The sequence below is a fragment of the Mastigoproctus giganteus genome, chromosome 1, assembly GCF_048544385.1.
Source record: "Mastigoproctus giganteus isolate SK-2022 chromosome 1, ASM4854438v1, whole genome shotgun sequence".
In the NCBI taxonomy this organism is placed as follows: domain Eukaryota; kingdom Metazoa; phylum Arthropoda; class Arachnida; order Uropygi; family Thelyphonidae; genus Mastigoproctus; species Mastigoproctus giganteus.
In genome coordinates, this window is record NC_143575.1 from 62,316,702 (window position 1) to 62,333,598 (window position 16,897).

General features: G+C 38.0%; 1 protein-coding gene across 1 annotated transcript; it reads left to right on the top strand.

Annotated features, from left to right (window-relative positions):
- Nucleotides 1-4,427: 4,427 nt before the first annotated feature.
- Nucleotides 4,428-4,859, top strand: LOC150090852 (histone H2B-like). The gene has a single exon (XM_090380361.1). It carries the CDS (start codon nucleotides 4,428-4,430, stop codon nucleotides 4,800-4,802), a length of 375 nt encoding a protein of 124 aa, XP_090236487.1. The 3' UTR covers nucleotides 4,803-4,859.
- Nucleotides 4,860-16,897: the final 12,038 nt, after the last annotated feature.

A 16,897-nucleotide genomic window follows, 5' to 3' on the forward strand; every position in this document is an offset into this window, starting at 1 on the left:
TTAATAACCGTACGTAACAAAAGTGTAAAATACTAAAAACATCGTACGTTAAACATAAAAATTCAAGACGTTTTTAAAAGGACTGGGTCTCTGTTTTCGGTCATAGCTTCGGTAAAAAATTTTTTAAAAAAGTTTATTTTTATTACTTTGTTTTGCAAAGGAAAGTTCAAGAGCAAAACTAAGAAAAACTTCACCAAAATATTAAAAAAAAAAAAAAAAAACGCATATTCTAATAAAAATATCTAACATAAAAAAGACAAATCAATTTTCATATTTTTTGCATGAATATACTTTTTTAAAAAGTCATAAAACTGCATACAACTCATATCAAAATTGCATTTATTATAAATGCATGCTTCCACTGTTTCAACTCTTAGTTGTGTTTTTTCTCTGGTCCACATTGTTTATTGAAAATATTCTCTGAGTAAACATTTGATCTCCGGAGACAGACAAAATTCTAGAATTTTTAAAAGATATTTGTTTATCAATAAAATATCTAAATATTTCAACCTATTTATAATGGCAGGTCAGATCCTCTTTTTGTCGCCACTCTTAAGAGTTTTTCCCTTTGTGACATAATTTTTAACACAACAAACTTCACCGAATAACTTCGCCATCGTCAATATTCATTTTACTTTTATTTAAAATAAAAGAAACGCTCTCCTTAGCCTTCGTCCACAACGTAATTTATCACAGAACAATCCATTCAAATACTTCCATATCTAGGAAGGCGCTGTCCCATTGATTCAAATAGTCAATGAGGTTTGTAAAATGATTGAACTGATCCCTTAAATAATGTTACATAAACGTTGTTTTGTTTTTCTTCTAATTCTGAAATGATTTTCTTAATATTCATTGGTAAAAATTCTTGATGTTTTTGTTCACTCAACTTTAATTTCAATTCATTTCAATTAACAAAAGTTTCACACATAGAAATATCTTGAAAATCAGAACATGTTTATGAAAAGTTGAAGCTTGATTGTGAACGAAAAGTAATCATGATTCAGCTAACGGATCGTTAAAAACGTCTTTGAGAACGGTGGGAGATCTTTCTTGTTCCAAAAAATACAATAATCTAAAGTTCAGCCACTAATATAAATACAACTTCACTAATACAAGCTCAATATCAATTTCATCAGCCTTCTCCGTGCGAAGCATTAGCAAACGCACATGACGCAAGAAAGCAAGCTTATATAGCAGGGGTGGCCAATGAGTCGATCGCGGATTTAATTTCGGTCGATCACGACGAATTTCAAATATACAGTCATCCCTCGATTTGTGCACCTTGTGTAATGATATTTTTAGGATGGTAGATCGCGGCGCATTTTTAAGGAAAAAAGTAGATCGCATCACATATTAAGTTGGCCACTCCTGTTATATAGCATCAGCCAAAAAAAAAAAAAAAAAAAAAAAAATCCTTATTTCATCCATCCACTCGCTCCAAATGTTTGTCAAGTTCTGCCTTGAATCTAGTTAAGTTATCAACTTCTACAACGACAGATGGAAGTTTGTTCCACCAATCAACAACCCGCTGCTAAAGGCAAACTTGTTACATCTATCCTACAACCGTCTTTTCTCATTTTGAATTTATGCCCTCCCAGGTGGTTATTCTGAGCAAGAGGAAGCATTGAGCATGCTCAAACCATTCAAGGCTTTAATACACCTCTATCAGATCACCTCGCAGGTGCCTAGTCTCCAGCCACTGTAATTTGCAAAACTTAAGCCTTTCTTCCATTCACTAATCTTGTTGCCCTTCTCTGTACTCGTTCCAACAGCTCTACGTCCTTCTTAAAATGAGGCCTCCAGCCCTGTATACAGTACTCAAGGTGTGGCCTGACCACTGCCTTATACAAGGGGATAATCACCTCGTTATCCCTGCTAGAAAAAGTCCTGTTTATCATTGACAAGACACCATGAGCTACTCTTGCAGACCGTCTGCACTGCTCAGAAAACTTCATAACTGCCTGCACAATTACCCCCAGATGCTTACATTCTCTACCAATGTCAGTGTGGTACCCCAGAGTTGATACGTTACTCTGGGATTACTGCTTCCCATATGTAGTACTTTACATTTGTCAATGTTAAAGTTCATTTGCCACCTCTCAACTTTTCTAGATCCTGTTGCAGCAGTGTACTGTCATTAACAACCCTGCCAACCTTCGTATCGTCTGCAAACTTGGACATTAACCCTGATATACCATTATCAACATCATTTATAAATACAAAAAACAACAATGGACCCAACACTGAACCCTGAGGGACTCCATTAATAACATTACTCCACGAAGAGCAGTGTCCATTGATTACCACTCTGTCTTCTCCCACTCAATCCTTCCTCCAACAATTTTCCTCCAATGCCACACTGCTCCAATTTGTGCAGCAGTCTTCCAGGTGAAACAGTATCAAAGGCTTTTCTAAGATCCAAATATATGATATCAAAGTTATTCTTTGCATCCAGTTCTTTTGTGACTACATCAGATTTAAGGAGAAGTCAGACAAGACTTCCCCTTAAAAAACCCATGCTGTGTCTGAGCTATAACTGAAGTCTTGTCTAGATGATCCTGCAATGCTTCTTTAACCAGTGCGTCAATTAATTTCCCTGGAACAGAGGTTAAACTAACAGGTCTGTAATTACCTGTGCCTCCCTTTGATCTTCCTTTGTGGATTGGGGTCACATTTGCACATCTCCAGTTCATGGGCACTTCCCCTCAGTCCAGGGAAGCTCTCATAATTATGGCTAAGGGTTTGCTTACTTCCTTTTCCGCTTCCTTTAATATAACTTGGATAGATTCCATCCACCCCAAGTGCCTTTCTTGTGTTTATCTCCAAAAATTTCTCCTCCACTTTACTCTCAGTTATTACAAGATTATCTTGCTTACTGCCAGAACTGAATACACCTCTGGTATTCCCCTCGTATTCACACAAAGTGAATAACTCCTCATGTGTGAATGTTGATGCAAAATATTCATTTAGTTTGTTAGCTACCTGAGCAGGATCATCAACAGTTGAACCATCACTATTCTTCCAAATTTGTATTTGTGGCTGAACTTAAGAATATTGTATTTTTTGTTCCAAAAAATAAAACATTCTTAAGTTAAGCCACTAATACAAATACAAGAAGCAAGCATTAGAAAAGAATTTTTTTATAACCAGACCGTGTATTAAGTGGTTCCATTCCTCCAATAAAAGTAAAATAACTAAACAAAAATAAAGGACAAAAGTGAGTTTTTGAAAAATAAATAAATCTAAAGGCCAGTTTCCTGAAATAAAGGATGTATGGTCACCGTAGTGAAAGCATACATCCACAATTTGTTACTGATAAGAAGCGGCACTACTTGCCTGAATCGCATTGCATTCCTACATCTTTTAATTACTTAATTTAAATAATTAGAATTAATTTTAATTACAAAATTATGCACAAACGTATTAATGTGTGAAGGAGAGTGATGTTACGGTTGCTTCTAGGGAACCTAGAAATTTCAATCGTTACTACCATAAATATAAAAATTCAAAATGATTTTAATTTATTATAATCATGATTTTCCTTTATTACTTCTTCGGGAAGAGTTATTCCTGAGTTGTTTTGTTTTCAGAGGTAATTTTCAAGGGATTTGGATGAACGTTTTAGAAATATGTATGCTTTTTTGAATGTGTATATATTTTTTACCATTCAGTACCCAATTTAGGCTATATTATTTTTTTCATTCATGTGGGCATTTTTTCTTTATGTATCCTTATTCTGTTTGTCATTTTATTCCTAGATTACTGGAGGTTTTTCAGTTTCAACACATAATATAGCAAAATATGCGAAGAAGACTTTCCAAAATTAATAGAATCTTAATTATAGAAATTAAGGCATTTATTTTATTTTTTTTTTTTGCACACACCAATATCAAAGTTATGCTTTCTCGAACTGATTATTTGTACTGTTATATTATAATTTGTACTTCACGACATTATTGACTAGAACATATAAGGTAAATTTTAGTGGTTTATTTTCTATTGTTGACAGCTTATTTTCGAAAAAATATTTCCAAAAAATACGATTTTTGCTAAATCAACCTCCTGAAAAGTGCAAGATTACTTAAGTTTCGTAATAAAATGCAAAATAAAAAAAATATGTATAAATCCTCATCAGTCAAAATGTATTTTTAATCAATAATAAAAAGCCCACTGAAAAGAATATTTTATAAATTTCGACTTTCATGAATTAAATTTCAAATTCCAATAGACGTGTAAGTACAAGAAACTAGTTTTAATTTCCCGCCATACATGACGTCATAATGGCAGAGGACAGAAGCTCTCTTTAACGTCCTCTCAACTGTGCATTTCAATCCCTCGCTCTGATATAAATAGCACCGCAGTAGCGTGGGTCCACTATGTCTTAATCTTCGCTCTCCGTACTAGCTGCGTGTTCGTTTTCAAAGATGCCTCCCCAACCAAGTGGAAAAGCCGTAAAGAAAGCAGGCAAAGCCCAAAAGAATGTTCGTGTTGGCGACAAGAAGAAAAAGAAGAAGAGGAGGAAGGAAAGTTTCAGCATCTACATCTACAAAGTGCTGAAACAGGTCCATCCCGATACAGGCGTCTCCAGCAAGGCCATGTCTATCATGAACAGTTTCGTGAACGATATCTTCGAGCGCATCGCTGCCGAGTCCTCCCGTCTGTCTCATTACAACAAGCGGTCCACTATTACCAGTCGGGAAATCCAGACCGCTGTCCGTTTGCTGTTGCCAGGGGAGCTGGCGAAGCACGCCGTGTCAGAAGGAACGAAGGCTGTCACCAAATACACCAGCGCTAAGTAGAGCGTGGCACTTTCCCAAACGGCCCTTTTCAGGGCCATCACATTGTGATAAAGGGATATCTCTCGTACAACCCTGTGTATTTTTTAAAAAAATTATTTAGTATGAAGTAGAGTAAGTATATAAATTTGTTATGCATTGCTGGACTTTTTGAAAAGTGGATTTGCCACACCAGCCAAACGTTTCATTTTATAATTTTTAAACAAAAAATCCCTCACCGATTTTTTGCTGATGTGAAAGGATTGTATGCCAGTGGCTAGCCGACCTCGTATTTTGTGCTATGTCCGCTGAAAGTTTTCCTTATTTGAATTTTGAAGATTTCCTTTCTCCAAAATCTTTTACTTTGACACTAATATAATTAGTTTTTAGAAATTGGAATGGAATTATAGTATTTGACAAGTTATCTTTATGCTGCCTTATCACATACAATTTTACAAATGTTTCTTTTGAGACGACAAATACTGAAAAAAATCACAGAATAATGTTAATCCGGTAACATTAAAATATAGAAAGTGTAGCCACCAATGTGAGTACGGGCAGTTCTCGCTTTACGAGTTTTTTTCAAAAGTATCAACAAAATCCAAAATTAATTGAACATTAAACATTCATAAATACCGCATTTCAAACCACGCGCGTACCTATACATTACATGGTACCCTGCTTTACGATATTAATACGTTCCAGAGACGCCATCGTTTCATAAATATCGTAATGTGATTTTACCAATAACACATTGTTTCTTGGTAATTCGTTCTACGACCTCGGAAGGTGAAATTTTCGCTATATAACTCTAAAAGTAGAAGAAATTGTATTAGTTACCAGTTCAAATCATTAAACGCACTACACTTTCATCGTTATCATATGTTATAAGAACCAAATTTTGAGCGGCTTTGTGATATTTTTCTAAAGCACATTTCTGAAAGTCACGACCATAAAACAATTTGCACTTTCAGGTTTATTGCGCTTTTCTGTTACTACAAGCAGTTATAAAGGGGTAGTAAACTCGATGTTATTGCATTTGTGAAAATACCGATAGCCGGAATTGTGTGGGGTTTTACGTCATGGTGAAGTGAAATGATGTAAAAACATTTTCAGAATTTCTTTTTTCTTTTTTTTAAGCATCGTAAACTTGTTACTCCGCGAAAATCGTGTTAGTTGCAATTTGTGCGTTCCGTTAAAAAAATGCTTATGCATGCTATTTAAATTTATAAAGAAAGGAGATTATCTTGGGAATAAACTCCTCTTGAAGCATTTCTGAAGACGACCCTTGTGTAACAAACCAACAAATGCCGGGCCAATAGTGAGTGATCAAAGAGTGTGCATTTAGTTAGTCGATTATGAAGGATAAACATTCTTTAACATTTGTAAGTCATAAATAATTTATCTATTATTATAATTTGCTTGATTTTACTACGTTTTCATTTCTTTGGATAAATCAACCATTGTTTAAACAAACTAATTAGCTAATTTCATTGTTTATAATGTGACCCCTATTTTTAACATTGTCTATGGAAAATAAATTCCCGCTTTACGAGCGCGTGCTAGCTAGGAACAATTTAACTCGTAAAGTCGAGAAATAGAAACGGGCCAAAACATTGCTAAGAGTTTCCTGGAGAATTTTCTAGTTTTATAATTGTGATGGACAATACATCAATTCACTGATTGTTAGTATGAAATATTCACAATGAATTATTGTTCCAATTCAAAAGAAGACACTGTGAATGACGAAATATAAACATATTAGCGGTTATGGTATCAACAAAAGCCGTTTTCTCCTTCCTCAATTCAAATCACTCAGTTTTCAATCCCATTCTCCCCACCCACTTTTTTCTCCATTGATGTACTTTAAATTCATTTCTCAAGTATACATGTGATAATTTACTTATGTTTTCATATATATTATTAAATTATAATTTATATATATACAGGTTTCATAATATAAGGGCAAAATGCAGCCTAGAAGGTCATTAAGATGACAGTCATGTGTGCCAGTTGCAATAACCATTAATAAATAACGAATTTTATATACACACAACTGGTAGGCAATAATAGTAGGTTTCAGTCCAGTGCACCTGCCTCACTGTACTGGAACATTTTATTATCACCCACCTGAAACTAATTAGTAGAGGCATATGATGCAAGAAAGCAAGCTTATGCAGCATCAGACAAACGCTCCCAATCAACTACCTGCTGGCTAAAGGCAAACTTGCACTCATCTATCCTACAACTGTCTTTCCCCAATTTCAATTTATGCGCTCTCAGGTGATTATTCTGAGCAAGAGGAAAATTCCCACCAGCATTGTGCATGCTCAAACCATTCAATTCTTTATACACCTCAATCAGATCACCTTGCAGGTGCCTAGTCTCCAAACACTAATCTGCAAATCTTAAGCCTTTATTCGTAAGAGCAACCCTTTGTTCCATTCACTAATCTTGTTGCTCTTCTCTGTACTCGTTCCAACAGCTCAAGAGTTATTCTTAAAATGAGTCCTCCAGACCTGTATACAGTACTCAAGGTGTGGCCTGACCATCCCCTTATACAAGGGGATAACCACCTCCTCATCCCTGCTAGAAAAATTCCTGTATATCATTGACAACAACCATGATTGTCCGCACTGCTCAGAAAACTTCATATCTGCCTCCACAATAACCCCCCCCCCCAGGTCCTTTTCGTTCTCTACCACTTCAGTGTATTACCACAGAGTTCATACGTTACTCGGGGTTAGAAGTTTAACATTTGTCAATGTTAAACTTCCTTTGCCACCTCTCAGCCTATCTGCTCAACTTTTCTAGATCCTAATGCAGCAGCATTCTGTCATTAACAACCCTGCCAACCTTCGTATCGTCTGCAAACTTGGACATTAAACCTGATGTACCATCATCAATATCATTTATCAGAAAACAACAATGGACCCAGCACTGAAACATGAGGGACTCCACTAACAATATTAGCCCACAAAGAGCAGTGACCATTGATTACCACTCTCAGTCTTCACCCACTCAACCATCCCTTTAACCATAGTAGCAATTTGCCTCCAATGCCACACTGCTCCAATTTGTGCAGCATTCTTCCATGAGCAACATTATCAAAAGCCTTTCTAAGATCCAAGTATGACATCAAAATTATTCTTTGTGACCAAATCATAGTATCCAATCAAATTGTTTAAACAAGACTTCCCCTTAACAAGCAAGCCCATGCTATGTCAGACTATAACAAGTCTTGTCTAGATGATCCTGCAGTGCTTTTTAAACAGTGCCTCCATTAATTTCCTTGGAACAGAAGTTAAACTAACAGGTCTATAATTACTTGTGTGGCCCTTTGAGATCCTCCTTTGTGAATTGAGGTCACATTTGCACATCTCCAGTCCATGGGTACCTCCCCTGAGCTCATGATTATGGCTAAGGGATTGCTTATTTCCTTTCCTGCCTCCTTTAATATAACTGGATAGATCCCATCCACCCGAGGTGTCTTTCTTATGTTTATCTTCAACAATTTCTCCTCCACTTTCCTCTCAGTTATTACAAAATCATCCAGCTCACTGCCACAGTTTAGTTCACCTCTGGCATTCTCCTCCCTGAATAACTCCTCATGTGTGAATGTAGATGCAAAATACTCATTTAGTTTGTTAGCCACCTGAGCAGGATCATCAAAAGTTTAACCATCGATATCCAGAAGACCAATCTGATTCATCCCCTTCCTTACAGAGTTTACATAAGTAAAGAACTTTTTGCTGTTTTTCTTTGCATCCTTTGCCAAGAATTTCCCATAATCTGCCTAACCTCCTTGTGACTTGGTTACAGACCAGCTTATATCTATTGTAGGCTTCATTGTCACCCATTAATTTATATGTATCCCATGCATTTTTCTTCTCTGCCACATGTCTCATTAGTTCATCTGACATCCATTTAGGCCTAAAACTTGAACAATATTTCTTAGTTGGTATGTAAAGCCTAGTAGCTTCCAAGATTAATTCTTTGAATTCTTCCCATTTTTAATTTGCTGTTGGTAACATCATCAGTTTCTCCCACTGTATAGAATTTAAATACTATCTCAGACCTCCATAGTCGCCTTTATGAAAGCAAAAACCTTTCCCTTTACCCTTGATGGTAGTTACCTTTTGAGTAAATCCCACTTCAGCACACTGTGATCACTGCCACCTAGTGGTTCCTTTATCTGCAGATTCTTAATGCATGAAGAATCACTACTGATAATCAAATCAAGAGTATTCCTCCCTCTAGTTGCCTCCCGAACATGCTGATGTAGAAAACAATCATCCAATAAATCCACAAAAGCCTTGCTAGTGTGTGAGTGACCAATCCACAAATTCCAGTCAATATCTTGGAAATTAATATTCCATTATAAGACTGATTTACTGGCCCACTCTATTTCCCTGTACAGTTTTTTATTATACTCATCAGAGTCATTAGGCCTATAGCACACTCCTACTCTCAATTTTGATCTCCCAATGCTTATGTCACACCAAACTGACTCAACACTGCGATGTCGACTGGCTGCACTTCCCTGGATTTTATGTGTTTCTTAACTAATAGCATAACCCCTCCTCCTTTCCTGTACACACTGTACTCCCCAAATTCCAGTTTCTGCATTCCTTATATGTGTGACACCACGTATCTGATGTTTCGACCAACACCTCAAATTCATCAAATTTATTTACCAAACTCCTAGCATTGGTGTATATGCAAGTATGCATGCACCTGTTCCTATTCTTCACTACCCTAAAACAACCCATGTGGTTCCTTGTACTGCAATGACTCCCAGCAGTCTCTGAAATCCCCTGCATCTTGTTTTCCAGGCTGCTACTCATTCCAATATAAGCAGTGCAAGAATTACTTTCACCTCTGCCAGCAGCTACTGTTAATCTAATAGTCTGTGTATCCCCCCCCAAGCTAGCAGTTTTCCAACCCACCTAACACTGCCTCGATAGCATCAGCAAATATTGTTGCACCCTTTCTATTTAAGTGTATCCCATCCCCGTAGAAGCAGTCTCTCCTGTTAACAAGCACAGACCAGGCTGAGAAAAATTCTACCACTTGAGCCATGCACAATCTCTCCATGGCCATATTAATCGACAAAGATCTCATCATATACTCCCTTCCTATCGTGTCTGGGCAGAATTGCAGACACTTTCAAAGTCAACCCTAATTTGCGGCTTTTCTTTTTTTCATCAGTGACCTGTACTTGTTAAGTAATTCTGCTGGTCTCCTACTCTTAATATCATTAGTGCTAAAGTGTACAACAATATCACTTTTTGTGCCCTTAAAATGTGCACTGTATATAAAATTCTTTATTAATGTTTACTGCAACTGGCACACAAGACTGTCATCTTAATCTCTTTCAAGGCTGCATTTTAATCAATGTTTAGCCATTATATTTTAAAATATTACTTAATTTGACCTTAACTCCATAAATCTTCTACTGGTCACTTTGACTAATCTGAACTCTTTGTTTTAGGTTTTGATTTAATGAATTGAACCTTTTCACTTATTATTTTAGGCCTGGTATCCTATGAAATAAACAGTGCATCATTTAGCTGCTAATGAGAGCCACTAATAAATGTTTATATAAATTTTACAAAAATACAAAGAATCTGGAATCAATGAAAAATTTGGAAGAAAATTCTTTGTGACTAAATTTTGACTTTTTATTGCTGAGTTAATTATAATCTTTAACAAAAGTAATTTAGCATTCTTCCATTTAGATTACTATTTATTTGAGTTAACGAAAAAAAAAAAAGTAAACATTACACTTCAAATATAATTCGCATTAGCATATGATGCAAGAAAGCAAGCTTATACAGCATCAGCCAAACCGCCCCCCCCCATTTCACCCCTCATTCATTCCAAATGTCTGTCCGGCTGAGCCTTAAATTTACTTAGGCTATCAACTTCCACAACAAAAGATGGGAGTCTGTTCCACCAATCAACCACCCGGCTAAAGGCAAACTTCCGCAAATCCATTCTACAACTGTCTTTCCTCAATTTGAATCTATGCCCCTTCAGGTTCTTAATCTTAGCAAGTGGAAGAATCCCATAAGCATTCAGCTTGCTCAACCCATTCAAGGTGCTGAAATTTGCAGAACTTAAGCCTTTCTTGGTAAGAGCACCCCTTTGTTCCTCTCACCAATCTTGTTGCCCTTCTTTGTACATGTTCTAGCAACTCTACATCCTTCCTAAAATGAGGCCTCCGAACCTGTACTACGTGTGGCCTGACCATTGCCTTGTATAACTGAATAATAACTTCCCAATAATAACTGCTAGCAAAATTCCTATATATCATTGACAAGACTCCATGACCTGTCCTTGCAACCCATCTACACCGCTCAGCAAACTTCATATTGGACAGCACAATTACCCCCGCCGACCGGGCTAGCCGAGTGGGTAAAGTACCTGCCCGGCAACCCAAAGGTCGCGGGTTCGATTCCCGCCTCGGGCTTGGATCAAAGTACTGCAAAAACCTTTGGGAGGTGCAATATGGCCACAGAAGCCGATGCGCCAACAACTACCAAAATCAAAAAAAAAAAAAAAATCAATCAAATCAACAATTACCCCCAGGAGGTCTTTTTCACTTTCCACTTCCCTGAATGTAGTACCACACAGTTGGTACGTTTCTCTTGGGTTACTGCTACCCATATTTAACCAGTGACAGAACAGAAGTTAAACTCGCACGTCTATAATTACTTGTGTCAGCCTTTGATCCTCCTTTGTGAATTGGGGTCACATTTGCACAACTCCAGTCTATGGGTACCTCCCCTGAGTCCAAGGAAGCTCTCATAATTATGGCAAGGTTTGCTTACTTCCTTTGCTGCCTACTTTAATATAACTGGATAGATCCTGTCCATCCAAGGTGCCTTCCTTATGTTTAACTTCAACAATTTCTCCTCCACTTTGCTCTCAGTTATTACAAAATCACTTAGCTCCCTGTTAGAGTTTGATAAACTTCTGGTATTCCCCTCATTGAATAACTCCTGATGTGTGAATGTAGATGCAAAATATTCATTCAGTTTATCAGCCACCTGAGCATGATCATCAATAGTAAACCCATCTATGTTAAGTGGTCCAATTTGATTTATCCCTTTCCTTCTAGAGTTTACATAATTAAAGAACACTTTGCTGTTTTTCTTTGCATCCTTTGCCAAAGATTTCTTGTAATCTGCCTAACCTCCTTTGTGACTTGATTACAGACAAGTTTATATCTGCCATATGCTTCTGTGTCACCTGATAATTTATATGCATCCCATACATTTTTCTTCTCTGCCACAAGCCTCATTAATACATCTGACATTCATTTAGGCCTGAAACTTGAACAGTATTTCTTAGTTGGAATGAAAAGGCTAGTAGCCTCTAAGATAAAGTCCCTGAAGGCTCCCCATTTAGAATTCAACATTAGCAGAAGTGGCAACTGAAGTTTTAACCTTGACAAATGCCAAGTACTGCATATGGGTAGAAGTAACCCCAGAGAAACGTACCAACTGTGTGGTACAGAAAATGAAAAAGACCTGGGAGTAATTGTGCAGTCAGATATGAAGTTTTCTGAGCAATGCAGACAGGCTGCCAGGGCAGGTCATGGGGTTTTGTCAATGATATATAGCAATTTTGCTAGCAGGGAAAAGGAGGTGATTATCCCTCTGTATAAGGCAATGGTCAGGCCACGCCTTGAGTACTGCGTACAGGTCTGGAGGCCTCATTTTAGGAAGGATGTAGATTTACTTGAGCGTGTACAGAGAGGGGCAACAAGATTGGTGAGGGGAATGAAGGGATCCTCTTATCAAGAGAGGCTTAAGTTCTGCAAATTGCAGTGGCTGGAGACTAGGCACCTGTGCGGTGATCTGATTGAGGTGTATAAGGCCTTGAATGGGTTCAGGCATGCTGAATTCTGATGGGATCCTTCCACTTGTTCAGATTACGAACCTAAGGGAGCATAAATTCAAATTAAGAAAGGACAGATGTAGAATAGATGTGCGGAAATTCCCGTAAGCAATACATTTGCCTTTAGCCAGCGGGTGGTTAATTGCTGGAACAAACTTCCATCTGTCGTTGTGGAAGTTGATAGGTTGAATAAATTTAAGGAGGAACTGGACAGGCATTTGGAGGGAATGGTGTGATTTTTTTTTTTTTTTTGGCTGATGCTGCATAAGCTCATACATTTGCTTTCTTGCATCACATGCCACTACTACTACATCATCAGTGGATCACACTGTACAGAGCCCTTCCCTTTAGCCTTGATGGTAGTTACATCTTTAAGTAATTCCCATATTAGTACATTGTGATCACTGTCACCCAGTGGTTCCTTTATCTGCAAATTCTTAATGCATGAATAATCACTGTTGATAATCAGATCAAGAGTATTACTCCCTCTGGTTGCCTCTCAAACATGCTGCTGTAGAAAGCAGTCATCCAATGAATCTTGCTAGTGTGCAAGTGACCAAACCACAAGTTCCAGTCAATATCTTGAAAGTTAAAATCCCCCATTATAAGACATTCTGATTTACTGGCCCACTATTTCTCTGCACAATTGCTTATTATACTCATCAGATTCATTAGGCCTATAACACACACCTACTCTCCTTTTTTCTTTCCCAGTGATTATGTCACTGGGAAAGGAAAAAGGAGAGTATATTGCATTGTCCACCAACATCAACTGGATGCACTTCCTTAGATTTTATGTGTTTCTTAACTAACAGCAGAATCCCACCTCCCTTCCTGTCCATCCTTTCTGTACACATTGTACTCCCCAAATTCCAATTCTGCACTGTTTATATCTGTGTGACCCATCTCTGATATCCCAAAAATATCTGCCTTTGATGTCTTGACTAGCACTTCAAGCTCATCAAATTTATTACCTATACTCCTAGCACTGGTGTACATGCAAATATACATACATCCATTTCTTCTCTTTGTTACCATGTATTACACAGCCCATGTATTTATTTGTTCCACTATAACTCCCAACAGTCCTGGAAATCTCCATTGCCTGGCTTTCCATGCTGCTGCTCATTCTAATAAAAACAGTGCAAGAATCACTTTTGCCTGAAGCCACTTTTAGTCTGTGTACTCCCATCCCTGTAGAAGCAGTCTCTCCTGTCAAGCACAGACCAGGCTGAAAAAAATTCTGCCCTTTCAGCCTTGCACAATCTCTCCAGGGCCGAATTGATTGACAAAGCTCTCATCATATACTCCCTCCTATCGTGTCTGGGCACAATTGCAGACACTTTCATATTAAACACTAACTCGCAACTTTTTTCAACATTGACCTGTACTTGTTGAGTAAATCTGCAGATCTCTTAATGTCATTAGTTCCAATGTGTACAACAAGATCACCTTTTGTGCCCTTAAAAGATTATATCTGCTCTACAACTTCTGCCCCTGGCAGACAAACCCTGGTCATGTTTTTTGCATAGTATATTCCCATTTTCCCTCACAAGAGAGTCACCAACAATAACTAGTTCCTGTGGGACCAGCGCATTCTGTCTTGGAGATTTCCGCTGTTGCCTGACACACATGAGTGAGTCTGGCATTGAGCTGGGCAGCTGTGAGCTTGATGGCACCCCATTAATTTCCTTGAGGGCATTTATCCTACACCTCAAGCTCTCATAGACGCCCATCAGAACGCTGTGTTGGCGCCTAATTTCTTGACACTCTAGGCATCTAGCACATACAAAGACAACCTCCTTGGCTAGATCACGTCCTGTTTTAGATTGTAATGCAAATATTTCACATTTGGACATTTTTTGAGACTGTGATGCGTTGGAGAATCGCCCCTTCGTTTCTTCCCCGAGTCACAGCAATCTTGCTAGACTGTGATCTTTGCTTCGCAGCTCTAGTCTGCGCCATGATTTCCGTTTAAATAGTTTAACTGACAATAGAGTTTAATAAATATTTTTGATTAATTGACAATGCTATACTCAGCTAACAAAATACGAAGCCTAATATAATGCTTCGTATTACGCTAATCTAGTTTTACGTTATACCTTACGCTATCAGTTCAAGATATATACGTTGCGCTATTTCACTAGTTAAATTCAAAATAAAAAGCTAACGAACACTACTAAACCTATTTAATATCTTTGTAAAACACAATGTGGTATGTTAATTAACGAAGAATACGGTAAAAATATCTACATACTGTACTTATCCCTTTACAGCAGCCAAAAATCCGCCAACTCTTTTCTTCCACGACCAGAGCGCCCTCCCTCTATAAATTCTTTATGAAGTTTCTAATCATAGAGTAGTAAGATGCAATGTTGTTAAAACTAAAGTATCCCCATGTAGAGGTAGAGGGCTCTGGAGCGAGTTCTAAAGCTCGTACTGAAGAGAAATTTGGACAACAGGTACAATAAAGAATGCGCTCGCCATTTATTGAAAAAAAAAAAAAAATTGTTACAAAATTTCCTCTCTATGGCACGTAACTATCTTAGTTACGATTATGCAAATAACTGACATTATTTGCATAATCGTAAGTTATTGCCACAGCGTCAGTACTCAGCTCTACTGTACAGTAGATGTTTGCCTGCACTACAGCAGCAATGCCAACAACGTTGCAGGAAAAGGCGCTATTAGTGAAGCTGTACTCTCAGACCAGCAACAATGTAGCTGCGGCTATCAGAGAATTCCGGAATCAGAAGCGCATAAGGCGTGGACCTATGACTGTTTGTACTGTCCGCAAAATGATTGCAAAATTTGAAGCGACAGCACATCTTGGTGTTCAACCAGGTAGAGGTCGAAAACGAGAGGACTCCTCTCGTGTTGACGATGTGGCTACGGCTGTTGTGGATTTATCAAATCAATCTCCATGTGGGAGTGCAAATGTACCAGCTGTTTCTCGTGAAGTGGACATGCCGTATTCCAATAATGCGTCAGGTATTGCGATACTGTCCTTACAAGATGCACATGCTAAAGCATGGTGATGCAGATATTCGTTTCACATAAGCACTTCAGTTTCTGGCCCGAATGACAGTGATATCACTTGGCCATGGAACATCCTTTGTAGTGATGAAGCCTACTTCTGCTTAAATGGATGCACACAACTGTCGCATTTGGGCAACAGAAAACTCTTCAGTTATCCAAGAGGTCCGGTTGCAATCTCAAAAAATGACAGTGTGGTGTGGATTTACGGCCACATTCATGATTAGGCCATAATTTTTTGAACAGGTAACACCGACTGTACTCCGCACCTGTTCCGTCACTGAACAACGATATAGTATTATGAAATGTTGGCAAATTTCGCAATACCAGAGCTGCAATAACGTGGGTGCCTTCAGGATACCATATTCATGCAAGATGGTGCGCCACCCCACATCCACCGTCATGTCCAAAGATTGCTAAGGCAACACATTACAGACGAACGAGCCATTGGCCGTTGGTTCCAGACATCTTGGTCACCCCGACATTTTTTTTTGTTCGCATTTTTGCAAGAAAAATTGGATATACAAACATTAAAGATAGTTTGTATCACCGTTGTATCTCGGTGATACAAACCGTTGTATCACCGAGCGTTCGATTCACTCGAACCGACTGCGTAGTTCACAGAGTAGTAACTATATAAAAGAAATCCAAAGAAGAAAAAATTAGTCAAGAAACACTTGTCATGATGAACCGAAGACGACAAATGAAGAGCAAGATAAACACTGACAAGGAGAAAATTGAGTATACTAAGTTATGCAAAGCCATTAGAAAGAGACTCAGAGAGGACATCAGAAGATTGAACACAAGAAAAGTAGAACAAGTATTAAGGGAAAACAAAGGACTTAAATCAACAGCTATGAGCAGTAATATAGAAAGACAAATGATACTGAAACTGAAGAACAGCGATGGTGTACTTATAAATAGCAGAGAAGTCATAATTCAAATAGCAGAAGACTACTATAGAGAATTATACAAGGAGCGAGGGAATGATGCCAGCAGTGGGGAAGATGGATCGAAATTATGCACTGAAGAAAATGAAGAATCAGAAAGGCCGGGGGGGGGGAGATGAAGTTACTGTAGAGTTGTTAAAATTGGGAGGAAGAGACATGGCACAAAAACTGGCAAGACTCTTCACAAAATGCATTAGAAAGGGTGTGATGCCTAAGGAGTAGAAT